This window comes from Meriones unguiculatus, chromosome 1 (assembly GCF_030254825.1).
Source record: "Meriones unguiculatus strain TT.TT164.6M chromosome 1, Bangor_MerUng_6.1, whole genome shotgun sequence".
Taxonomy (NCBI): Eukaryota; Metazoa; Chordata; class Mammalia; order Rodentia; family Muridae; genus Meriones; species Meriones unguiculatus.
Genome location: NC_083349.1, coordinates 100,818,780 through 100,845,085, shown reverse-complemented (window position 1 = coordinate 100,845,085; position 26,306 = coordinate 100,818,780). Strand labels below are relative to the sequence as shown.

The 26,306-nt window shown below is 43.8% G+C and overlaps 1 protein-coding gene across 6 annotated transcripts in view; it reads left to right on the top strand.

Moving 5' to 3' along the window:
• Crim1 (cysteine rich transmembrane BMP regulator 1) overlaps nucleotides 1-26,306 on the top strand; it is a 178,421-nt gene that overhangs the window by 58,513 nt on the left and 93,602 nt on the right. For 4 of the 6 annotated variants that reach the window (XM_021655027.2, XM_021655023.2, XM_021655024.2 and 1 more), the window contains exons 3-4: nucleotides 22,729-22,971; nucleotides 24,013-24,133. The exons of 1 other annotated variant lie outside the window; for it this stretch is intronic. In XM_021655027.2, the coding sequence (XP_021510702.1) occupies nucleotides 22,729-22,971; nucleotides 24,013-24,133 (364 nt within the window). The remainder of the gene's footprint in view (nucleotides 1-22,728; nucleotides 22,972-24,012; nucleotides 24,134-26,306) is intronic. One more of the 6 variants, XM_021655025.2, reaches the window with a different exon arrangement.

Below are 26,306 nucleotides of genomic sequence, written 5' to 3'. Positions count from 1 at the left end.
AACTGTAAACTGTAAGGTGAAATAAACCCTTTCCCTCCCAAGTCCATTTTGGTCATGGTGTTTAACCCAGAGACGGAAACAAAAGGAGGATGAGCATAAGCTAAAGTTCTCATTGAGATCCCAGAATAGATAGTTTGGCGTGGGCAACTCGTTAAGACTAAGCCCAGGCCGCTGTTTACATTTGCACATTCTTGAGACTATGGCAAGTTCTTGGTACACATACCGTATTCACCACAGTGAATACGTGAATGTGCTTAATTTAGTAAGGGCCTCATGCTACAAGGGCTAGCTCTTTTAATAAGGCTTTCTGTGTTCTGAAATACATGCTGAGCGTAATGTTTTATGTTATTTTTTTTCTGGGGCTGGTTATTTTAAAATAGGCATAGATTAATAAGGAAATGGTTTTTTGAGCCATCCGTGCCTGTAATGCCTGGGCTGTGGTTAAGTACAGTAGGTGAATTCAGTGGTGACAGTAAGAAACAAGGGAAAGGCTAGGGAGAAAGCTTAGTTGGTCACATTCTTGCCATGAAAGCATGGGCACCTGTGTTCAGCCTCCAGAATCTATATAAAAAGCATGATGTTGCATGCTTGTAATCCCAGGGGTGCCTGAGACAGACGGGGTGGATCCCTGGGGCTCGTGGGCCGGCCAGCCTAACTTAATCAGTGTGCTCTAGAACAAGGAGAGACCTTGCCTCTAAGAACAAGGTGGGTGGTGCCTGATACACAACACTCAAGCTTCATGCCAGCCTCTGGAAGCATACACACGCATCCACAGTACATGCATGCACACACACACACACACACACACACACACACACACACAGGGCATACACATACACAAAAAGTAAAACATTTTTAAAAAGTAGTTGATAATTTAATTTTAATACCAAATTAGTGGTGTTAGGGCCCAGTTGTTTTATCTTTCTGTTGACTCTGTGTAATGCGAATCTCTTTCAGTTCTCTGATCCTTCGTTTAAACAGTCCATCACTTCTATTTTTGCTTCCTCTTTGGCTTAATATTTCCTATGTGTCTGAGCCACTGATGCACATATTTATCCTCTCCCTCTCCCCGTCCCCTTCCCCCCCCCCGACTTCTTCCTACATCCCTTATCTTCTCTCCTAGAGCTTTCTATGATTGAAATGTCCTTGCCTGCTGGCAAACCATATTACTTTTGTTCATTTGTTTAAAAATAAATCATCCACTGAAGGAATAGCTCTGTGGTAGATGACTTCGTTAGCATTCATGAGGCTCTGGGTTAGATGCCCAGCACTGTACACACATTTTGAAAATGAGTAAGTTAAAAAAAAAAATCTCACATCTGAGGTTGCAAATGTTATAATAATAACTAACATCTACAACATACTTAACCACCTGCCGGAAGTCAGAGGGCACGTTATGTGGGTTATTTTATTTATAGAACCCTGTGGAGGAGGAACTTGCAATGAAAGGTTCGTAGCCTGGACAAGGTAAAGACCATCCCCTCAACCCTGCCCTAGATCCCATGCCTATGACCAGTTCTGTTCTCTTCTTGTTGCTTCAGCATTCAGACCATCACAATATAATGATTGCAGGCAGAATGCTCATGGTCGGGGGCTAAAGTATAGCCAAGACCCTTTCCTCTTGCAGTACAGGGTCTGAAATATCCTTGGAGAAATTTGATTTGCTAGGTTATTTCCAAGTATGTGTGTGTCTGGTGCCCAGCTGTTTGATCAGAGCCAGGGAAGTCTTCACCCTGACACAAGCTTGAGTGATTTTGGAATCGGGAACCTCAGTTCTGAAAAATGTTCTCATTAGACTGGTCCGTGGACAAGCCATGGAGCATCTTGATTGGTGGTTGCTGTGTTAAGGCACAGTTCAATGGGCAGTGCCACCCCTGGGCCAGAACTCCTGTGTGCTCCCTGAGGATGGCAGGCTGAGCAAGCCAGGAAGAACAAGGCATCTAAGCAGCATTCCTCTGCATCGGTTTCCACCTGGAGTCCCTACCCGGACTTCCCTGGGTCATGGACTACAAATCATAAGGTGAAATAAATCCTTTCGTTTCTGAGGTGCTTTCTACCCCTGGTGTTCATCACAGCAACAGAAACCCTAACTAAGACAACCCCTGTGGCACTCAGAAGTTACAAGGGAAAATGATGGAGTTGATGAAAGTGTGTTTCCCAACTTGTATATCTCCTACCTGCATCCTTCCTTCCCCACCCCCATAGAGGCCACTCCAAATCTGGAAGCCTCTGAAGCCTGGTGTCAGAAGCTGAGAAATACTAAGTGATCTACTAAGAGGAACTGTTATTGGCATGGCATTATAAAAGCTAGTGTTTCCATACAATCTTCTGATTCTTGGAACCACATAGCATCTATTAAAGCCAAAATCATAATCACTCATTAATGGCAGTGCTTATATTCTTAACCCTGTAAAACTAATACAGAGCTGTTTTCCAAAGATTTTTTTAAAATGTAAACTTAAATATCTGGCTGTCATGCCGTCATGGTTTGTTTTTCCTAATTAAATTCCTTTTGGAAAAATTATGCATTTAAGTCGTACTGTGAAGAAGTATTTGGACATTGGTGAAAAGACTAATAAGTGGTGCTGTTTAAATGTTTATTTACTTTGGCTAATAACTATTTTGAAATAGTTTGCCCTTATGAAGCAAATATGCTTCTTGATGAATTTATTTTTTTTAAAGCCATTTTTTTGTGAATCGTTTGTGTGGTCTTAAGATGACTAAAAGTGTATCATATTTTTAATTTTCATATTTAGGCTTTTTTTTTCCCTGTGAGTCAACAAGAAGGCACTAATATTTCAATGGAATTGTAAGGAAGACTCCCTAGATTCCTCAGGGAGAGGGGATTAAATGACTGGCATAATAAATATAAAGTCTGCATCACATTGAGATTCTCAGGCACTCTGTTAGCTTTTCACCACTGCAACAGAGTTACTGCGAGCATCAGCTTATAAAGAGAAGAGGGTTGACAGAGAGCTTTGTTCTTCCCAGTTTGTGATTGGTTGCCCCTGTGTCCTTGTTAGCTTATCATGCCCCACTGCATGGTGGAACACGGTGGCTCCTCTCATGGCTAGGAAGCAGAGAAAGGAGGGGCCAGTGTCACACAGTCCCACTCAGAGACATTAGCCCAAATTTCCAAATTACCTACTTTTCATAAAAACTCTACCTTTCTGCTGACTCAGTGGCAGCACTCTGGGGACCAGTCTTGAGGGGACATGCAAAGTCTGGACTCTGGCTGATGGAGACTACAGCCAGGAGGCTGCCGTGCTTCACGCACTCCCTCCTCCCTCTCTGTCCCCTCCTTTTTCTGTTTTTAATCGGCTACAGTGGTCGACGGTATTTGTAGCACTTCTCTTCTGAATGCCTTTGGAAGCTGGATTCTTTTACTTTGGGAAATGGCCAGAAGGCATATGGAGTCATAGCTGCCTAATAACATGGGTAAGCACTTTAGGGAACAGTATTTTTGCTGAGACGTAAGTTCAAACTGTGAGACACCCTGAGTGGTTTCTATTGTATACCTCATGAACTACCGTAAAAGAAAATGTCAAAGGAGGCATTAGAGGAAAGTGTTGGGAGGTGGCAGGAGGGAATAACCGTAAGCCACCCAAGGCAACTGGGGAATGGCGTGGTTTGAATGCAGAAATTCTATGATGCTTCTTTGTCCCTTTAGGTTGGTATTGCATGTTATGTCATTAATATCATTTGATTCAAAAATAACTTCAGAGTACTTTAATCACTCAGCCTTTAATGTGGATGTTAGTGGAACACTGGGGCGAGGCAGGCCATAGGCTTGTTCCATTTAGATGTTCCTATTAATAGAAGCTGGAAAGGTAAACATTTTTACCCTGCATAATTCAAGTACTGATCAGAATCCTCAGTGTCCAAGACCGCTGGGCTCTGGTAGCTGTGTTGTGCCCGTGTTGAGTGTGTAGCTACCTCACCACTTATCTCTTCAGTCACACCAGTCATTTAGCTAGTCAGTTCACCACTGCAAGAAGGAGGAGCATCATGGGAGCCCGGGCATTATTGTAGGAGGTGTTTATGATGCCAAGGTTTTCCTGAGATCAATGTTTGTAGAGCTATGTGGTAGAAGTCAGCTTCACAGAGGGCGGTAGTGGCCTGTAATCCCAGCACCCGGGGAGGCAGAGGCAGGCGGGTCTCTGTGAGTTGAAGTCACCCTGGTCTAGTCCGGGACAGCTAAGGCTACAGGGTTTTTGAGAAACCCTGTCTCAAAAATCAAACAAACAAAAAAGAAAAAGAAAAAAAAAAAGGAGGAAGAGAGAGAAAAAAAGACAGTTTGGTGAATTAGGGGACCCAAGTTTAGTGGTGCCCACTGTGTTTCTGTAATGCTCTCAGATGCCCAGTGCCATGCTTTGGGAGTGGTTGTTACAGGGCCTGTCACTGCTGAGGTGGAGTAGCTTCTGAAGCTAACGTTTGTGATTTGGGCCACAGCCCATTGTCATGCTTCCAGGGTCTCCCTAAACAAATCAGACCAAAAACTGGGAACGTATCCCTCCAAAGCCTGCCTATCTTCTTTCTGCCCAGCCTGTAAGCATATAGGAATAGATGTGGAAACAAGATATAGGTTGTATGGGGAAGAAGGGAATTGCTTTCATTCTGGGGTCTTCTCACTCTGTGAGAACCTCTTGTTCAAGTCAGGATTGTAGATACATGAGAATTCACTTCAGTGCACTGAGTGGTGCTTCTGAAGTGACAGCCGAATTCAGGCAGTTTGTTTGCAGAACTACTTTTTGAACATTTCATTGTGTTTGAGGTAGATAGTGACAAGCTAGAAGCCATTTCAATAGCATCCCATTCTTCTTACGCCACACAATCCCATCGGACTCAGGTAGAGCAAGCTCTTAACTATTTAAAATAACCACAGCAGACCAGGAAACCCACATAGAGCCAATTATATTTGAGACACACCCTCTCCTTTGCCGGTTAAGCCTTGTGTCAATTTTATAACATTCCTTTGTTGGCAAAGTCAATATGGTTGCAGTACAATGCTGTTGTAATGTTCAACTCATTGTGTGGAGAGGTTTCTAGAGTAAGAGAGTACTAACAAGTAAGTACCCACCTGTTTGCGAGCCCAGACCTAACAAGGGTGTTGTATAGTGAACTTAGCATGCGTTTTCAGTGCTTTAGGCTGATGCTGTCTGGTTATTGTAGTAAGTGAGGAAGTTAGGGGAATCTTCCCCCCCCCCCTTTGTATCATTCAATTCTTTAGAGTTTATATTGTTGCTGTGGTTCTATGATACAAAAAGATCCCTAGCTTTTTCTAAATATTTGGAAGTCAACAGTTAGTGATAATTACAACTATTAGTAGTTATTTCCACGCCAGGTGTTACTATAAGAAACTTCTCATAGGCCGGGGGAGATGGGAGTGGTTTAAATGGACCTAAGTTCAGATCCCCCAGAACCCACATAAACCCGGGCATGGCGGCATGCGTGCATCTGTAATCACAGAGCTCCTGCAGTGGGATAGAGGGAGATAGCAGTCCCCAGAAGTCCCAGGCCAGCTATTCTGGCTTACACAGCAGTGAACAAGAGATCCTTTCTCACACAAGATGGAAGGCTGAGGGCCAGCGTCAGGTTGTCCTCTGACTTCCGCGTACCTGAAATGTACATGTGTTCTCCCGAACATTGTACACATACACATGAGAGAGAGAGAGAGACAGAGAGAGAAACAGTACACAAGTGAGTGACAGTGACAGACAGACACAGAGAATGAGAATTGAGACCTTTCTTGGAAGCCTCAGCTAGGAAATGTTATCCTGACTCTCAGTGCTCAGTGCCATCAGGCCCTCAGTTATTTGTGGAAAGAGCTAGCCAGGCAGGCGAATAAACAATGGAACCTAGGGAGGGGGGGTGAGAGGGAGAGTTATAAGGGCTATAGCAGCTGTTTAGTCCCCTGCTATGCTCTACAGGCTGACATCTAGACGTTAAGTATCAAACACAGATCTTATAAGACTCGGGTCCCAGCTTCATGGAAATACATCCATTTAGTTGTGGGTTTCCATGATGTAGCTATAATGGTGTGATATGTGCATTTTAAAATAGACATATTGCAGAGTCAGTGAGAAGGGGCTGGAGGGAGAAGTTAGACTTTGATGCAGACAGAAATGAAGAGGTATTTTGCAGGGGAAATGGCACTTGCTTGATAATGACCAACAGGCTCTTGAGGTTAGGGACCGTGTATGTTCCATTTTGTATCTTTAGATCCCTCACAGTACCTAGATAGAATGTCTTCAGTGCTCAATAAATGTTTGGTGGGCTGATTGTCTGGCCAGCAGGATGAGTGTGGGTGAGTAATGCTGGCTGTGAGCACACCTAAGCCCGTAATTGTGGTTCTGGCCTCAAAATATGTCAGCCAGGGGATGGGTGAAACAGTGAAACTATAACTGCTAGAGAAACTCACTCAGAAAGGGTCAGGAGAGTAGCTTTGGGCAGTCTCCATAAACTATTGCGTTACGAACACTGAGAAAGGCAAATGTTTGATCTAACCATTACTCTTAACTTACATGAACAACTTGATTAGCTTTACATGTAATTTCGGGAGGTTAATCTTGGATTTATTATTTGTAATTAGTCCTGATTAGACATACGGTTAGTCTTGTAAGCTATTTTTCGATATAAAAGACCATTTTCTTTCCTAATAATTTTATTTTTTTACAATGGTATAATTAATAATTAAGTAACCAAGTGCCCTTGGCATTGCTAGTTGATAATCCATCTCTAACTCAAAACACTTATGGCTGTGAGATAGCTCTGCTGGTAAAAAGTCTGCCATCAATCTCGGGAACAGACAGGGTGGAAGGAGAAAACCAACTCCCTCAGGTTGTCCTCTGACCTCGTCAAGCTCGCCCTGGCATGCACCCACACACCCAGCATAAATAAATGCGATAATAATTTTTAAAGGAGGCTTACTACTGATACAGTATTAGAGCCAACATTCTCCCCTGATGAGGTGCAGCCTTCTGGTTGCATTCTTAATTGGCTGGGTGGGTATTGTAGTTAGACGGTAGGTTATGACAAAAGATGAACAACCGTGATTTATTCAAAATTTATTGCACAGAAAGCAGCACAGTGGACCCTTGCCATTCATTGATTTAGCACTCACAGATTCAGTTATTCCTGACACAGTGACCCAAGAGATCCATAGCGTGTAGTGATTTGTAATTTGAATCAGATGTGCTCCAAAGCAGCTGTGCAGGAGTGGAGCGTTTACCCAGTGACAAGCCAACAGCGCAATTGTTTTTAGCTCATTATCACATATGAAGGAAGTCACGAACTGGTCAAAGGTTTTTCTTGATGAAATAGACAGCATGGAGAGCGGACGCTGTGGGTGAAGAGGAATAACGAGATCCTAGAAAGGGATGTGTTTTCTTGTTTGTTTGCTTGTTTGTCTAATCTGAAAACTGAAGTCTGGGACTGATTAAAATACTGTTATGCTCGTGTTTGCCAGTAGCTTGAGTCACTGAAATGTATGTATAACAAACCAAGAAGAGTAGTTTCTCAAAATGCCTGCAGAACACTCTGGCCAGAATCAAATCACACTCTTTGGGGCAGCTGTAGTCTGTGGTGCGGTGCACCAATCAGGCCATTTATAAAATAACCATGAGATACCCCTTTTTTTGAAATCTGGAGTCTCCTATATTGTCATTGCTTATTCAGAGACCCAGCAATCACATGAACTGTTTTGACTTCAACCATTAGTCCTCAGGGCCAGTTGACAGGTCTCAAATCTCTTGTAAGCCTTTGAGGTCAGATAAAATCCCGTCCACAGTATATGCTGAGAGTTATGTGTATCAAACATTATGCGTGTTTTTCAAAAAGAGTGTCTGGACAACGGGATTCTGTTATCCACCAAGGAGGAAGCGTCTTGCATGGGGAAGACTGAAAACTGCCCTCTCCAAGCAGAACCAGGAGTCAGAGAAATTGCAGTGTAAATCCTGGCACTCTTGACAGTGGGCACTGAGTCAGGGAGGAAAGGCACCTTCTAAGTCGGTTATTAAAAACCACTTAGAGTAGAAATTCACACGTCACTGCGCCACAAAGAAAACCTCTGGGATTATCTCCTCCCTTGCCTGAATCCCTCTCCATGCCTCCTATTCCTCCTCTTTCTTCTTCCTCCCTGATCCTCCTCTTCCTCTACCTCCTTGCTTCTCTTCCTGTTTCCTCCTTCTCTCCTCTTCCACTTCTCTTTTCTCCAAGGCCTGTCTCTATGGTTCCTTCCCCCTTGAAAGCAGATTTTTCTGTTAACAGTTAAGTCAGGGACAAAGGATAGACAGACTTGACAGTAAACCTAAATTTTAAAATATGATATTCCTCAGAAGGAGTGAACATACATATAAAGGGGATAGAAGTAGTAGGAAAAGAAAGAACAGACCAGGGAATAGCATACAGAAAAGGAAGGCTGCCTCTGTCTCCCTCATTTACTAGGCCAGAAATATGCACAGAGTATATGATAGTCTGTTGGCTTATGATATGATATGATACAGTTTGCATCTGATAAGCATTTTCTTAGTGTCAGGATAGACTTTGTGCCCTCTCTAGGAGATAACCACAAAATCCAAGAGCACAACAATATGAGGACAGTGCTGCCTGACTCCGAGGAGGCAGGAGCAGCAGGATAGGGCTCTGCTCATAGAAATGCTTTTAGAGATGGGGCCCACACCAAGCCAAGACCCCAGGGTAGACCCCTGGCTCTTGTGAGTCCTCCTACCATCTTGAATTCTGAAGAACCCCATCTAGTCATATCAGCTCATATAGTCATAGTTTCCATTTGACTGGCCCCAGGCTTTCCGTTCTGAAGGGGTTAGGAGACAAACCGGAGCTCTAAACACTCTGGGAATTAGGTAGCTGCAGAGAAAGTTATGCCTTGTGGAAGCCACAGACCTTCTTCATTGGAAATGTCTCCTCTGGGCTTGAGTCTCAAGAAAGATCATCCCAGAGTGCCATCTCATCAGGCCTGCCTGCCCTTTGTGTTCATCAGCCTCAGGGATGAGGCTCAACATATATCAGATGTTGTACGGGCCACTGTCAGCTTCTGTGCCACACCGGGCCATGTCTAGGCCTTTCCCCAGCCACACCATGTTTAGAAAGGGGCTCGGTTTGTATGTTTATCTGGCTTGGTGATAACGGAACTTTAACCATTGTGTTTAAATTAGATTCTAAGTGGTCTTGAGTATTGTATGAGAGATTTGAGTAACTGTTGGGGACGGTGCTAACTACAGACTGAAGTCCAAGGAGCTTAGTGTGGTGATGAATGACTGTCTTGGTAGGAATCATCAGTACAGGATTCCCTGGGGGACTTGGCTCCAGGCCATTAGCTGAGTGACCTTTCGTATGTCACTGACTTTTCTAAGCCACTGTTTTCTTCATAAATATTATGAATTTCTGACGAAGAATAGTTTAATTTTAGCAATGAAGTCCTGAGGACAGAACCATCCCCCATCTTTATTCACAAATAAATGTATTAATTCATCCACTGTCCCATAATTAAATTTTTATATCTCCAGTGCACTTTTATTTTCATACTTTAATCATAGGATTAATTTGATTTGTTAAATCCTGACTTATAGAGTATTTAAAAAGAAATATAGATCCACCAATGACAAGGCTTTCCTGTTTATCATCATTTTGTTAAACTTACTGTGGCATCTTCCATGGTAGTTGGTTATCAAGGACTTTAAAGTTAGCGAGAGAAACTGGATCTTGAAGTACCTTTACCAGATAAGTGGAGAGCTTATGTTCAGTTTGAGTGTTTCTCCAGTAATTCTTCAAAACGATTTGTTTACTTCTGCTCTTAAAAGCAAAGATAAGCCTGATGTAGTGGTGCAGGCTTTACTCCCAGCCCTAGGCAGGCAGAGCAGGCAGATTTCTGTGAGTTCAAGACCGGACTGTTCTACATAGTGAGTTCCAGGACAGCCAGGGCTACATAGCTACAAACAAACAGAAAGGACAAGATAAATGCACTGTCCAAATGATACATTTTTGTCCGGACTTGTTGCCAGGAGACCTGGTCTACTCTACTGGGATCCATATGCACATTCTCGTTTTCTTAATACAAATGAAAGGTTGTAACTAGAGATTTGACCACCCAGAATAAAGACTGCATTCCCCACACTCTTTTGCAAGTAGGTGAGGACTGTGCCAAAGTGCTGGTCGATAAAGATGATTATGTAAGAACTTTTTAAATCTTGCTACCTAAAATGATGTCTTTCTCTTTCACCTTTGCTACTGTTTGGAATGCCATATGGACCAGGGCTACACAGTAGAGGTTGAGAAGCAAAAAGATAAAAGGAATTTAGATTTCTAGCACTTTGTGGAACTAGTTTCTCATGACATTTGTGAAGTAAATTTTCAGTGCCTAGGCCCTGGCAGATTAATAGAAATTCCCACCTATTGAAGTGTGAATTTGTCAGCCTTAGTTTCTTTTGTCCTTTGACACATTGAAGAGTCACCCGCGCTGAAGCAGCCATGAGGTGGAAAGCCAGTTTGCCATCTGTACTGTTTCTCTCTAGGAGTGATAACGTTGGGAAGAATGTGGGATGCTGTTCCATTTAGAAAAGTACCCGGTGGGATGGGACCTCTCTTCAGCCCATCAGGCATGTCCGTTACTATCTGGAGCCAGCTCCACTCCACAGCAGTTGGAAAGGCAGGCAGGCGGGCAGGCAAGACCAAGCTAGTTCTTTCCCTAAGAGGGAGGAAGATAGCTTCTGAGAGGCTGATGTCTTCTGGCAGGTCCACTCAAGCACAGCACCTGGACAGCCACAAGGGAGCCTGCAAATCCGTTAGAGCAGTCCTCCTCCAGTCCCTGGGACTCTGATGGGTTTGGTCTGCAATGGGGCTGAGATTCAGCAGTCTCTGCTTCAGAAGGCCTTTTGGTATTACTGCAGGGTGAGAACCTGTCAGTGCTAGAGACCAGCAAAGTGATAGTTGTAGACCGTGTACCCCAATTAGAGTCCTAAGTTCAGGAGGAGGTTGGCTAAAACTGAAGGGCCAAGCAAGGACGAGTTAAGATAGACCAGGATACTTGGTCTCGGAGGACTCCGGGCACCGCACCTTCTCTGTTTGGAACTAGGAGTGTTTCAGGCTTCACACTCCTTAGATGGGTTAATCAGGTTAATCAGAAGCTGTGCTTCTCAAGTCATTGGTATGTTTTCAATGGAAAAGGATGTTAAAAAACATACTAACTGCAATGAATTAGAGGGCTAGCCCCAGACTCGGCCCCTCCCCCCCACTCTGAAAGACAGCTTTGAGCCAGGAGTCCAGCCTTTTAATGGGTACAAAGAGGGGGGGAAATGTATAACTTCCATGTAAGGGCTACCATGAATATAAGTGTCCCATTTAATAAATTATTTTTGACATGCCTTTTCCATTTTGGTAGTTGAAGTTTGGAGTACTATAATTATCATTTCTGGGAAAAAAATACACATCACTGTATTTTTGTTTTTGCTCCAGGTCAAGTTGTAGTTCAGGGTGGAAAGTCAACACATCCCTTTGCTCAGCTGCAGCTCGCATATTTGTAGTCCCCGGTGCCCTCTTGGCGGTCGCTGTGGACCAGCGTTTACCTAGCGGGTACACAAAGGACACAAAGATGCCATAGAAATGTGGGGCCCACTCAGGGGCTTGCCCCAAGTGCCAGTCTGATTAGGAAGTGTGTGCTGGAGCTGAAGAAACAGTTCAGAAGGGTGGAAAAGTCTTTAGAGAGTCATGAAGCATGAGTGAGGCTGTGCTAGGAGGCTGGGATCACCCGTGTCCGTATAAAAAATGGTCAGCCTTTCCTCGTTATTAGAAGTGCTTGGTGTCGTCATATGCCTACTCGTCAATTTATCTTTGTAAGCAGGGTGCTTCGCATACCCAGAATGTACAATTATGTAGGTATGTGGGAGTGGCTGGTGAAGAAACTTCTGTGGGACTACCTGGATGAGGCTCTTCCTTCTCCATACACTTCCCTCAAATTAATGAATCTTAAAGGAATGGATAAAACAGTAGAAGCATTTGGCTTGCCAAGATGGCCAAGACATTCTACATTATATAGGGATGGTTGGGTCTTTGCTTCGTAACCAACCTTAACCTCACCAATAATAGTACCTTTAATGACCACGTCTGTCTTCTGAGTTACCCTAGTAGGCATCAGATTTAACACAGCCGAGGAAATGGCACAAGGACTCTACAACATTGGTTCTCACCCTTCCCAGTGCTGTGGCCCTTTAACACAGTTCCCGTGCTGAGGTGACCCCAACCATAAAATTGTTTTTGTTGCTGATTTATAACTATAGTTTTGCTAATGTTATGAATCGTGATGTAAATACCTGTGTTTTCCAATGGTCTTAAGCGACCCCTCTGAAAGGATCATTCAACCTCCAGAGGGGTTGTGACACCATGAGTTGAGAATCACTGTTCGAGAGCATATATGTAGATATTATGTTCTACAGAATATGAAATAATATATATTCTTCTACTCTTCCAGTCATTCCTGTAGAATAAGATTTCTTGTCTTAACACTTGAGTGTTCTGAGGCTCTGAACTGGGTAATTTATATAGAATAGCAGAGGGACTATGAGTTGTGTGTGTGTGTGTGTGGTTATACTGACTCCTGTATAAAAATGGATTAAAAAGTAGCTAAACATAATCTCTGTTCAGTGTCAAATAAATGGTTCATACAAACAGATTATCTTCCGTGAGGTAGAAGTTAAAAAGAGAAAGAGAGGAGGAGGCAGAAAAAAATGCCCAAATATTTTTCCAAACATCTATTTATAATTTTAGCCACATGGCTGTTTCCAGCATGTGTGAACCTTCGTGAGAACTACCAGTTGAACAGTTAAACAGCCTGCTGTTCCTTATTTCTGCTGCTGTCGTCATTGGGGACAGAATAGCAACAGCATGTTCCCTGCCACTCCCTACCTGTCCCTTTTTCCTGCTGTTTGGTTCCTACTTAATTTTTCATTTAAATGATGTTGCTTGACACAACCCGGGAGGTCTCAGGTCACCATAAAATATCGTTTAAAGAACTCCCCAAGGCAAGTAAATTCTTAGATCACCTCTGAGACCCAGGAACTTGGTGATAATATTACTGATAATACCTTCAATTTGATGTTCTGTGTATGTATGTGTGCATGTGTATACGTGAGTTTTCACATTTCTCTTGTACAACTAAAGCTTCACAGTGAATCCTGTCATTCTGAAAGAATGTGATTGCCTGCCCCTTTCATTCAGCAAGCATGTATTTGTCTTGAATGAGCTGAGGCCACGCACTCTGGAACCTGATTGAGTACGAAATGCTCCTAGGAGCTGCCTGGCTGGCTGGTGTGTGTTCATTGAAGACACCCACAAGTTCCGGCCCTACATTTTACAGTTGAGGAACACCAGACCCTTCCTTGTCACGTATTCAAGATCTGGCATTTTTATTGTAGTCTCTTCAAAGCAGTGTCATCACTGTAAGAAAGAGCTGAGTTACAGCCTCCAGTCCTTGGGGACTTGAAGCGTAGAAGGCAACCAGAGTCACAGAATGCTGCCTCAAATTCGAGGTTTTGTTTGTATTCCGTAATGGATGTGGCCTCCTGGTAGAAGCCATCCTGGAGAGCTCTTCAGTCTCTAATGTTTACACCTCCTTGACATTTTCAAGCTGCTAGGAAGAGTGTTTTTAAGATGCTGCTGAACTGACTATGAATTTCGCTCATTTAGGCTTTCCTCAGCAGCCATTCGTCCTACTACCTAATAATTACGATTCCTTTGTGGGGGAGGAGAGGAGCCAGCCTATCCCAGACAGGGATGAGGTATTTACAGAAGGTAGCTTTATTAGGTAAAACTAATCATTTTAAAACTAATCTTTGGTTCTTTGCACCTTTATTCTAACCTATCTCTAGGCCCTATCTTACTGCCAGAGATTTTTATAAAAACAGATTGTAACATTTTGGAATTCATTATGGTTTATGAATATGTAACTATAATTGTTTGAATGGGAAATTCGTCTGGCAGTAAATCGAATATATTTTCTTGGTATGAATTAACAGATGATGCAATAAAGTTTCTCTGGACTCACACTTCTACTGCCACATGTAAACTGTGTTTAAAGTTGAGTAGAATGCATATAATTCACATTTGGGGTCTGGCTCTTCCCTGTTACCCCAAGCTCACTGCCCACGACCTAAAGCTGATCACAGGTTTTACCTCCTTGCAGGTAACTCTGATCTCTTCCAAGGAGATTTCAGAAAAGGCTGATGGGTCATATTTTTTAAAAACTAAGACAGTTTTGAATATCCTGAGATTGTAGAACAAGGTTGGGCACAGGTGTGCTTGCAGACAACCATGAGCACTCATTTTCATTGCCTTGGTGAAAATTTTGAATTATTGGAGTAGGACACTTGCGCTCTGAGCTTTCAGATTTTTGTTTCCCAGGCAGTTCTGATAGGAGGCAAAGAGGTGAGTGACTAATCTAGTGAATCCCTTTAGAGTTTTTCAGACCCAGGTTTTTGCCCTCATTCCCAGTGTTTCTAAGTCTTTACATCAGATGTGGACCTCAGAATTTTCATTTCTAGCAAATGCCCAGGAAATGCTGGTCGTGTTGGCCCTGGGGTCAGTGAAAGCGCCACCCCCGATTAGCCCATCTCAAACTCCACTATGTCTTGCTGCTGAAGTACACAGGGAGGCTCGTTGCCATGCCACACTCTCAGTTAATGCGTTTAGAGCAAGCCCTGCATCTTGGCAGTGCTGCAGCTGCTGACCCAGGGGCTGGGTATCCTGGGTTAGGAAGGCTGTGAGGTCTAGGGGACCCTAGGCAGGCGTGGAAGGGTAATACAGAGATGAGAGGGTGCTCTGACCCGGCCAGATTTAGGAGGGCCGGTTGGCCCTTTAGCACCCAAGGTTTGTCTTGAATGTTTGAAGACGCTCTTAATCAAACTCCATAGCCATAGTGAATGCCCATGTGAGGATTTTCAGTTTGCTGAAGGAGTAGGGGAGGGTTTCTTATCCTGAATGACACAATGGAATCACCTGGGAGCTGTTGAAATAAATACACATGCCCCGTCTCCTTCCCAGCATTCAGATCTAATTGGTGTGAGGTGATTTCCAGACAGTGGTGTTTTTAAAAGCTTTGTAAGTGATTTTAACACGCAGCCAAGATTTAGAACCACTGACTTAAACTATTACACACTGCAGTTGTGTAGATCCATTACTGGTCTTTTCTTTGTGTTTGGTCTGAGTTATGTTGCCCTGTGATGCAGGGGAATTCTGTTAGGTTAACTGAAAATATTTTAATTTGGCATCTTTAATAAACCACCAAGGGAAGGCTCCTACATAGGTCCTACTGCCATTAAAACTCAACTTCAGAGTAAAAGAAAGAGCTGGGAAAGTACAGTGGGTGTTTCTGGAGGAGCTGAAATATGAAGTATTTCTGGGACTGTGTCAACAAAAGCCTAATTTTCCCCCCTTGGGGTTATGATTGTGTAGAACAAGTCTTCACAGCAAAGCCTGCCAAAAAAGGTTATGATAAAATCATGGAATGTGAATGAAAAGAATTCACCAGTGCAGCTTTTAAAGGAGTCAGCCTCTAAACTGAAAAGCATGGGGATGACACATGTGGTGCATTTGTTATAGGGGTTTTCAGGACAGAATATCACCATATGCAGGGAAGCTTAATGTCCGGTGCTGTCTCTGTGACTAAGAGCAAATGAAACAGGACAGCTCACGTGCGGTGATGAGGACTCAGCAAACGCCACACATTCCCTGCCATCGCAAAGTCATGTTGGATTGCGTGTTTGAGCAGAAACATAGCCATGGACTAAACATACAAGTCCTAGACAGGCTGAATAGGGAACTTGAGCTTTTGGCTGCATAGACTAGAGAGAAAATTGTGCATGTTGGCAGCTCAGCCACTCATTGTGTGTCCTCAGCCAAGTGTCTTAGCCTCCCTGGGTCTCTCTTGTCATCCGTTGGGTAGAAATGAAAACGTAATCTCTTCTTCACAAAGGAGCGCATGGGTGGGTTGGAATGTGCACCAGCAGGCCTCGCTTGCAGGAGGCCCTCAATTAGAGATTTTTTTTTTCATTTCTCCAGCATGGCTATGGCAGCTGAATCCTTAATAAGAAATATTACCCATCAAAGTATTTGCCTTGTGAGTTTTTATTAGTATTCTCAACGTGTTGATTATATCTTAGTTTAGATTTCTTCCTCATAACTCTAAAGTATATATTCCTACTTAGAGTCAGTTCTGCCTTGCTTTAGAGCTTTTAATTTGTTTGTTTCTTCCTGTTCCCTGGTGCTGGAATATTTTTGCCTACTATTTGCATTTGTATGCTCCTCTCAGATCTTGCATCCCCTAGCTGTCCTAGAACTCACTGTAGACCAGGCTGGTCTCAGACTTGTTCTCAACCTGTCTGTCTCTTGAGTGCCAGGGCCTGTGCCACCCACCATGCTCTGTTTTCTCTTCCTTTGCTACCTTGAGGAACTCTCTGGCTAATTCAGTGCCCTGGTATCACTGATTACACTTCAAAGCCTTTATTGCCACCTGGCACTAGGCTGAGAAGCCATTTGTTCGAATGCTTCTCTGTGCTCTCAAGCTATAAATCCAAGAAGGTGAGGACTTTGCTCCTTCTCTGCTCTCGACATGCAGTTAATGTTTGTCAACTGAATGAGTGAAGGACAAAGACAGAGGACTTCGTAGACTAGTCTGCTGTCACAGGATTTATCTCGGTGTTCTATCAAGTGACTGAGGGCCCCTAGGACACCCAAGGTCAATGTCACAGCTGTTCCCAGTCTTCAGAGTGTAAGGTACACCACAGTGAGATCTGGGGCAAACAAGTATAGCAGGCTTTCACCTCTTGACTTTATACTCCATGTTCTTACTGAGGTAAGATTCTGAAGTACCAAATCTAATCCAAATCTGGGGTCCTCTGAGTTATCCTGGAAGGAATTGGAACTCCCAAAGATGTCTCAGAGTGGTGTGCACCTGTATGATTGGTTTAATATCCACAGGCAGTAAGAGTCAGGGTTAGCACTGGAGGGGGACCCAGCAACATTGACAGTGCAGTTGACTCTAAGTTTTCCTAGTCCACTTTATGTTACCTTTTCCCCAGTAAGTAATGTGCAGTATCCTGCTGCTCTTTGAAGTGACCATGTCAAGAGATTTTTGAAGTAAAAGAAAGGCTTTAATATTAGATGTGTGTAGCTCAACAAAATAACACAGGATGACAAGAATCTGGTCATGTGACTGTACCTCTCTCTTTTAAGATATTTCCTTCTCTTCTCTTCTCTTCTCTTCTCTTCTCTTCTCTTCTCTTCTCTTCTCTTCTCTTCTCTTCTCTTCTCTTCTCTTCTCTTCTCTTCTCTTTCTCTCTTTAAGCCAAAATGTTTATTTATTCATTTCTCGCATTTGAAGTATTCCTCAGTGGCATCCTTGGCCTGAGATTTGCCCTAGTCCTTTACCACTACCCGCTGCCACCAACCACGTTATGCGGCTTGCCCTCTCAATGGGTTTTACAGAGGCTGCCCATTCCCCTAGTTTCTTGTTGTCTTCAGCCTTAATCAGGATGATTTGGTGCTCAGCACAGAGTACCTCCACCAGCCTGACATACAGACATGGGCTCGTTACAGTTGGATGCAAGTCCACAGACATGGTCCCAGCACTCCTCTAAGGCTTTGGCAGCTTCACATATGCCACGTGCTAGGCCATCATGGATGAGGCGGTCTTCAGCACCTCCTGTAGACCAGTATTAACGTCCAGTACACCTCCAGCTGCAGTGCCTTCATAGGCCACAGCGGTGGATTACGGGAGAGGCCGAATCTTGAACTCACCTGAGCCTCCGCCTCCACACAATTCGGAGGCGGTAGCAGGGAAAAAGTAAAATTTCCTATTTCCTTTTCCTATCTAGTAGCTATTCATTTGCCTTTTACTTAAAAACCTAGGTCCAAGCAGAAATGTTTGAAATGCATTTTCTGCCTTTGAGTTTTGGTGTTACTTTCTTTGCTGGCATGCTGTCCTGGTGAAGGCCTAGAAACAACCTCTATCTTGTCATGGAGGTTCAGGTGACTAGGTTTGAATGATACTTTGTGTAATTGTTATAACATCATTTTATACTAGACTATCATATCTGTCCTCAAAGGAACAATACTAATATAGTGAAACTAATTTATTTTTCCTTAATTACTTCTGTTTGTGACTCATATTGTCACTTTAGTCTTTCTATATCTGGGGCAATTTTTTTTAAAGATGCCAGTTGCCAGGGCAACCAGACATAAAATCTTGCTAATTAGCTTAAGTATTATATATAGAATTGTTAGATGCTATTGGGAAAGAAGATGGAAGGACTTCTTTTCAAATAGATAAAATTAAAACTTCAAAAGTAATGCCTTTCATTCATGGGAATTTATGGTGCGGCTGTAGTTTTCTTCCTTATTTTCCCCTCAGAGAAGCGAGCAAGAGAGATGAAGAAGAATAAATAAAGATTTCCAAGAGAACTTATGTATTTGAAGTAGGCTGAGAGAGAAGGGGCCAGAACAACAGTTGCTGATGTCATGGTAACACATTGAGTTAAGGGTATGCTGGACGCTGAGTGTACACAGATACTTAGGTAATCGTTAAAAGATGAAAATAAAATAGCTATTAACAGTTATAAGACAAGAAAATATCTGTAGGTTTCACAGATCTCTGTTCTCTGAAAGTGTAATTTCACAGTTCAGCAACTCAGTATAAGACTTGATGCTTATGCCTGCCAGTCATCATATTAACAGGACGAGTGAGAAGAGCGTTGGTAAACAGGGTGACATGTGAGAATTTACTGGCTCATGGGAGAGTTTGCAGAAATCAGATCAAAAGTACAAGATACAGGTGATCTAAAGTTTCAGGATTAACCTGATTTCAAATATGGGAGTTTGTATTCAGTAAATAGAGAGTATATGTTGCTTTAAAATACTAGTATTAAAAATTGCCCATGAGACTATATACATGCACACGTATGTGCAAAGACAAAAGCACAAAATCTCAAAAAATCAACAAAAACAAAAAATTACACAGCTTGCATTGCTAGTGACAAATCAGTACATTGAAACAAGAAAAAAATCTTTTTCCCAACTTAGCTCCACAGAAGTTTTATAGCACTTGTCTGCAAAAAATTCAAAGATGTTGAATTATAGACGATTTTGAAACAGGTCACATTGAGAAGCATGCATAGAATTTTAAAAATGTGACCAAAGTATTTGGCTAAAATGTTAGTAATATTTTTATGTGTTTGTAAGAAAATGAGAAATAGAAGTGAATTTAGTATTTAATGTTAAGATTCTTTGGGACAACTAACAGTCTGAAAGACAGCAAGATCTCAAAATGTAAAGCATGAGGAACAGAACCACTTACAATGGTGTTTTCTAAGAACACAAAGGATGCTTTAGCATCTCCAATTGATTGTGTTAGTTAAGTGAAAACGAGTATGATTCTCTCGAGAAGTTGGAATAGTGTTAGGTAAGCTTAAACTTAATTCTCAGTATTCTTGGTCACTTCCAGGTTTTAAAATCTGGATTCACTTATGTCCACTTACGTTAGCACTGTCTACCCTGCCCTGTCCCACGTGTGTTGCAAAAGAGTTCTCATGTAGTAAGTCCTCATCCAGGGTTAAACTGTCAAGAAGTGATAGTGTTGAGAATGATGAAGAGCACCAAGGGTTGAGTAACTAACCAGCAAGAGCTGATAGGTTAGATTTTAATGGAAGATGTTGAAGAATATGTTTGAAAAGGCCTTAACTATATATAGCAAATCTTCAGAGACTACAGATATAATACAGTGTAGGGCTGGGGCTCAGTTGGAGGAGTACTTTATATAGCTTACAGGAAGTCCTAGGTTGGATCCCCCAGAATCTCATAAAATCAAGCTTAATGGTTCATAGCATAATCCCAACACTTCGGAAGAAGAAATAGGAAGATCAGAAGTTTAAGGTCAGCCTCAGCTACATAGCTAGTTTGAGGGCAGCCTGAGCTACACAAGACCCTATCTCAAAGGAACAGATAAAGCAGTTATAACAAATAAGCAAGCATAATAGTTCAGTGTTATTTGCAGGTAGGATTAGGGCTTTTCTTTATTATAAGTCATCCAGCTAAGCAGGATGTGCTTTACAAAGACCAAGTTGATCCCCATCACTGAGCTTAACCTTTTTCTCAGCTCTTTGAGGGTCCCCATCCTGATCGAGGAGGTGTCTCAACATGGGTTTCCTCAATATTGACTCATGTGCTCTTCCAGGTAGTCCCTAGGAATTACAGTAAAGTGGATGACTAGGTGTTTTGAGAGGAAAGCTAAGTCCTGTGTGGCCCAGGCATGTGATTTTGTAGGCTCTGTGGTTTTCAGGATCGAATCACGAAGAAAAACAAGGCTGGGTAAAAGAGAGTTCAGCTATGGGGGTTTAACAGAAACCACAATTTGAGTCAAGAAAGAAGTTGAGCCCAGATAAATCAACTCAGGAGGGAAGAAGGGCAAGGCCAAAGTTGAGCACCTTCAACACCAGGGATTCCTAGGACAGGAGTCACATTATGACAGGGGTTCATGAATCGCATGACCAGGGTCAGCTCATCTCAGTCCATTCAACAACCCTTTGATCTTGGGCAGTTATCTTGACGTGCCTGAACCTTGATTTCATTTCCTGTAAAATGGAGCAAATACTAACTCAGCGGCTTGTTATGAGTGATGGAGTGATGTCAGACGTGGGCTGTGTGTGTGTGTTTTGTGGGTGTTATTGAAGTTTGTTCTTAGGCCAGACACTGTTTCACTCTCTACTCTGCTTTAAGCTTATTGGCTGTTGGTGTGATGGCAACAGCTGGAAGAGAGGGCGGGTCTTGCACTTTGGGTATTGTCCCTGGCTGAAGCACAGGTATGATGAAGGAGCATTCTGTCAGACAGGAAGAGGGAGCAGCTATAAGTTAAGTGACAGAAAGCAAGTCACATGACCTTAACAACAATGCCATCTCCGTGTCCAACATGCAGTCCTGCTATAGTGAACAGTGCATGAGTTTGACTCCTTCTTCTCTGCAGGTACCTTCTCCACCTTTCTGAATCTCCTTACTCCCTTGATTTTGTCTCCTGTTAACAGTCCCAGAGATTTCCTATTGCAAGAGGAGACCCCTTCCACAGGCAACACTCTGTTCCCTTTTTTGGAAGGCTCGTCAGAGCATCTCTGCAGCTCACCTCTCATCCCACTCTGCTCCTTCTAGCCTCTCCTTCCGGACAGCCTCCTTCCCCTCTTATTCTTTTCTGCCTCCTTACTCTGTTACTACCTATAATATCAATCATTTTTCTATCACCTTTTGCTACCTTGTAGAGCATACGAGAGCAGGAATCAATCTCAGTTTCTTCCTCTTCCTCTCCCTCTCCCCTGCCTTATCTTCTCCTAGTATGTCCCCAAGTGCTAAATCAGTTGGTGAGCAGTAAGTATTTCTGAGTGAATTTTCTAGAACTATAGGTGTGGGTGATCTCCTCCTGAGTGTTTCATCTGGAAAAGGAGTAGTTAGTAACAACAACAGCAATAAAAAAGATGTTCAGTAGCATGAAAGATGAGGCAGCCAAGATGGAAAATGATGAGGAGGAAGAGCCAGATGTGATGGCACGAGCCTGTAATCCCAGCACTTGGGAAGTGGAGACAGAGGGAGCAGAAGTTCCGGGTTTGCCTCTGCTAAATGAGACCTTTGAGAGAGACACAAGGAGTAAGAGAGAAACAGGCTTGGTTTGGGAAAGAGTTTCATCTGTACTATCCAGAGCTCAGTGAAATGTGAGGTCGGGTGCCTGGATTCTCCGTTTACCAGTGATTAGGCAGGTTGCTTGAGACCTCAGGTTTTTGTTTCAATCTACAATATTAAGATACCTCTTGCTTTTAATCATGCTCTGTGATTGTACCTCCGGGTTTTAGTTTAGCAAATATGCTCCAATGCCATTGCTTCACTAACATCTTGCCAACACCCTGACCTTGTTCCAAGGTCACAGTCTGCAGTAGTGTAGTTTTAGATTATTTCAGTCTTTTCCTCCAGGCCTTATACTAGTATAGGTTTCTTAAAAGTTTAAACCAGAAAATGGCCTGAGGGACTTTGGCTTGACAAGCTGGGACTCTGCCCCCCACTCCTAAACCTGTTGGCTAACGCCCAAGGTTGCTTTTGTCATCTCTGGAATAGAGGTGCTTCTGTAGGTCAGCGGATCACACTGAAAGGAAGGCGAGGTGCCTCCAGTGAGACTCCTGAGACAAGCCATGTAGGAAACTTGCAGGGGAATTTGTGTCATTATCGGTCTTGCTAAGGTGCACATCATAACATCATAGACTTGCATCTTAACCGGCTCGGCTCACTGAGACTCTTCACGCTCATCAGTGTTCATATTGTCCTCAGTCCCTGCAGGAGCCAGGTTTTATTTGTGTCTGTTTTGATTTTTAACATACATCACTATCAAAAAAGAAACCATAAGACTCTTGGGTTCACAGTTAGTCCAGACCTGAGTCTGAGCCACATGAGGTCTTCCCTTGGATGTTGGCTCTCTACCACTAGTGAGGAAGGGAACTTGAGGCCTGTATTGTGCTGTCATGGGCAGATCTTGGGAGAGATTCCTATGGTTGGCTACACCAAAGCTGGAGATTTTCACCAGACTTCTTTCACTGCCCTGCTCTTTGCATAGCAAGTAGACTTGGGACGAACTGTTCTTCCCACAGAAGTGCCCCACAGTGCCCTGGGCATGAGCTAAATTCTTTCTCTCCCATTTAGAAGAGAAGCCAGATTGCTCCAAGGCCCGCTGCGAAGTGCAGTTCTCTCCACGTTGTCCCGAAGATTCCATTCTGATCGAGGGCTATGCTCCTCCCGGGGAGTGCTGTCCTTTACCCAGCCGCTGCGTGTGTGACCCTGCGGGCTGTCTGCGCAAAGTCTGCCAGCCGGGATACCTGAACATTCTAGTGTCAAAAGCCTCAGGGAAGCCGGGAGAGTGCTGTGACCTCTATGAGTGCAAACCAGGTATGGGAGAGCTGGCTGGGCAGCCCAGCCCCTTTGCATCAGAGGGCAGCAGGTCCCTCCTCCACTATCCTGGGCCTCTCCACTCCCACCAAGATGAGCATTCTTGCCTGTGCACGGAGGGCTTGCTGCTTTGGGTCATGTCTCACTTCAGGACTCTAATCAGAGAACCAAAGGGAGCATGAGCGTCACCAGGGAGGCAGCCGGCCCTTTGCTCTTTCTTCTTTTGTTTTCTTCAAGTATGTTTGATGGAGCTGTTGGGGGAAGAGTAGGGTGCTGTGGTTTCCTGCTTCACTCCCTGAGAGACGATCAGAGGCCTCGTTTGCAGATGCGCCTGTCACTTGGAAGTTTCACATTCAGAAGCACTCATACATAAAACAGAATTGCTTTGGAATAAACACGTGCATCCGAAGAGCAGACGTTTTATACGGAAAAGGCCCCAGTTTTCTTCCTTGGCAGCCCCTCCCCATCTGCCTTGGCTTCGAAGCATGTGCTGTGTCATCTGACTGTTTGCTCACCTTCTCTGCCAGTATTGGAATTCTTGTCATGTCTCAGCCGTCTCTTGCTTTGTAGTTTCTCTAACAGCCTTGCCCTTGTACCAGAGTTTCTAATGTAGTCTGTGACTAGGTCTAGATGGTAGTGATTTCCTCTTTACAAATGTCTAATGATTGATCAGCTTTTTTTAAATGTTATTTTTCTTAATATTTTCTTCCTTTTAATTTTAGTTTTACTGTTAGGTAAATGCTGCAGGCAAAGCAATCCCTTGTCCATCTCTTGAACTGCTCTGTCAGAAACACTTCTTGCTGTCCCATCACCATCCAGATAACTACATGGTCTCACTCTGTTCTCATCTTAACTCTCGTCCTCTGTTTGAGGCATACCACGGTCGTATAGCATTTACTGAAAGGAAAACAGTAGACGGGCCCTGGGTTTCAGGGAAGTGAGGAATCTTTGGACGTTTGTCAAGAGTCAGTATTTCATTTGGGGATTCAAAATGCAAGTAGATGTCACAGTAAACGGTGCTTCTCTGTTTGCCCCTTTCAGTTTTCAGCGTGGACTGCAGCACCGTGGAGTGTCCCCCTGTCCAGCAGGCCGTGTGCCCCCTGGACAGCTATGAAACTCAAGTGCGGTTCACAGCGGACGGCTGCTGTACCCTGCCAGCAAGGTTGGTTTGTCACCGGTTCAAGTTTCCTTTCTCCCTTATTTGCTAGCACCGTCCCAGGTACAGTTTCTCAAGCCTACAGCTTGTTTTCCCTTGGGAAACGCAATCCTTGCCTGTTTCTCTGGAAAAACTGCTAGACTGTTACTATTACTTGCTGTGTCCATGTCTCTCCGCACATCAAAGCCAGGCATCATCAGGGTAAGCCATTAATCTTAAGGGCTGAGTCTCTTCCTGAAAGCAGCTGGAGGGCCAGTCAGTAGGTAAGCAAGCTTCCCCTCTGTGTGTAGATAAGGGAGCAGGGCGAGGGGGTCTGTGATAGTGAGGCGTGCCATTTGATCTTTTGCAGCAGGTCTTGTGGGTGTTTAAGCCAAGTGCCCAGTGTGTTGAAGCACCTCCCTGCATCAAAGAGCCCCTCGGAAAGGGCCTCTGGACATCTGGAGTCACGCGTCTCCCGAGGCCCATTTCTTACTGAGGCAAAGAGGTGTCTGAATTCTTGACAGTAATTTTGAAGCATCAGGCATATTTGGCTTGTGGGAGATCAGCTGCTATCGTTTTAATCTTAGTAACAGGACATCCATTGAGCACTATAGAACAGGTTTTCTCTAGAACATGAGTGCCCTTGGGTCTGCTGTTGAAGGTCTACAGAGTATCACATGATGCTAGCTAACAGTACTTAGTTTTCAGGGAAACTGGTTTTATAGTCAGCTTCCCTTACCCATCCGTCTTCCTTATCATCACTGCCCCCTCCACCTTTTGTAGCCCTGGATGTCATCTCTGTAATAATACAGTCATTTCATTTCTTACCACTTTTGTTCTGCATACAGCATCAAGCTTCCCCGTTAACCTCCATCTCTAGCCTTGTCTCCAGCCCCAGTCCCAATGGCAGGCATTTGGCAATTAGCATTTCGATTTACTGCCTGCGTAGGTATGCTGTAGAAATGGGTTTAAAAACTAGGAACATAAAGTAGCCCATAGTTAAACCAAACATGTGTTAGTCGGGGTTCTGTGTTGGGACCAAATCCTTGAGGTTGATTCTGGCTCATGGTCGCAGGGGTTTCAGTCCATCCTGGGAGGCGACTATGGCAGGGCAGTTTACCATGTGTCGGCCAGGAAGGAGGAAAGAGATTGCCTAGGGAACTCTGCTTTTCTCCCGTCTGTTCCTTTGGCCTCTAGCCTATGCCTAGCACCAGCCACATTCAAGGCAATGCTCCCCGCACACACACCGTCACCACACACACATCACACACTTCGTTAAGCCTCTCAGAAGCGACCTCCTGGACGTACCCAGAGGTGTGCTTTACCTGGCGCCTGGGCCAGCAGTTCTCAGCCTGCGGGTCACAACCGCTCAGGAGTTCACCTGTCAGATACCCCGCATACCAGATGTTTACATTACCGTTCTCAGCAGCAGCAAAGTTACGTTGTCAGGTAGCAAGGGAGAAGTTTTACTGTTGGGGGTCACCGCAGCATGAGGAACCGTATTAAAGGGCCACAGCGTAAGGAAGGTTGAGGACCACTGGACTAGACACTGGACAGTCCCATCAGGATGATGAGGCGAGTCACTGCAGTTAAGTTTCCTCTCTCCGTAATCAGAGTAGATGCCTAGAGTCCGTTCCCATCATTGCATTGTTCACCTTGGCGCGGAATAAAATACATGTCATTAGCTTCCCAGCCTTTCTCTGTGCCGAAACCTAGGATTCTCTCAGACATGCCCCTATACTGTGTTGTTGTTTAACAAAAACTAAAATATCCCAAATCATTTGATTTTTACCAACAAAGACTCAGGAGCCAGATGCTGGGGTCAAAACTTACTAGCTCAGAGAGGCACAGAAAACACCCATCTAACCTTCCTACTCAGCTCATGTGCCAGAAGAAAAAGCCGAAAGCTAAAAGCCACAGTGCTAGCTCAGCTGACAGCTCAGGAGGAAAAAGCCAGAGCCTAAAACCAAAGAGTCTAAATACCTTTATATACCCTCCTCCAAACTGTCTTAAATATCCTTCCTCAAAGCCCCTCCTTACTACTCTCAGCTGGTTTCTTGCTCCAACTCTTGACCTAAGGTTAACTCTTCAATTCTGAATACAAAAAGCTCTTGGATTAAACCTGTGTGTTAGGGCTGAGCCACAGCAAACAATAAACAGTTTTTTTTAATAGTTCACAATCTTGGGGTTCACAGTGGGA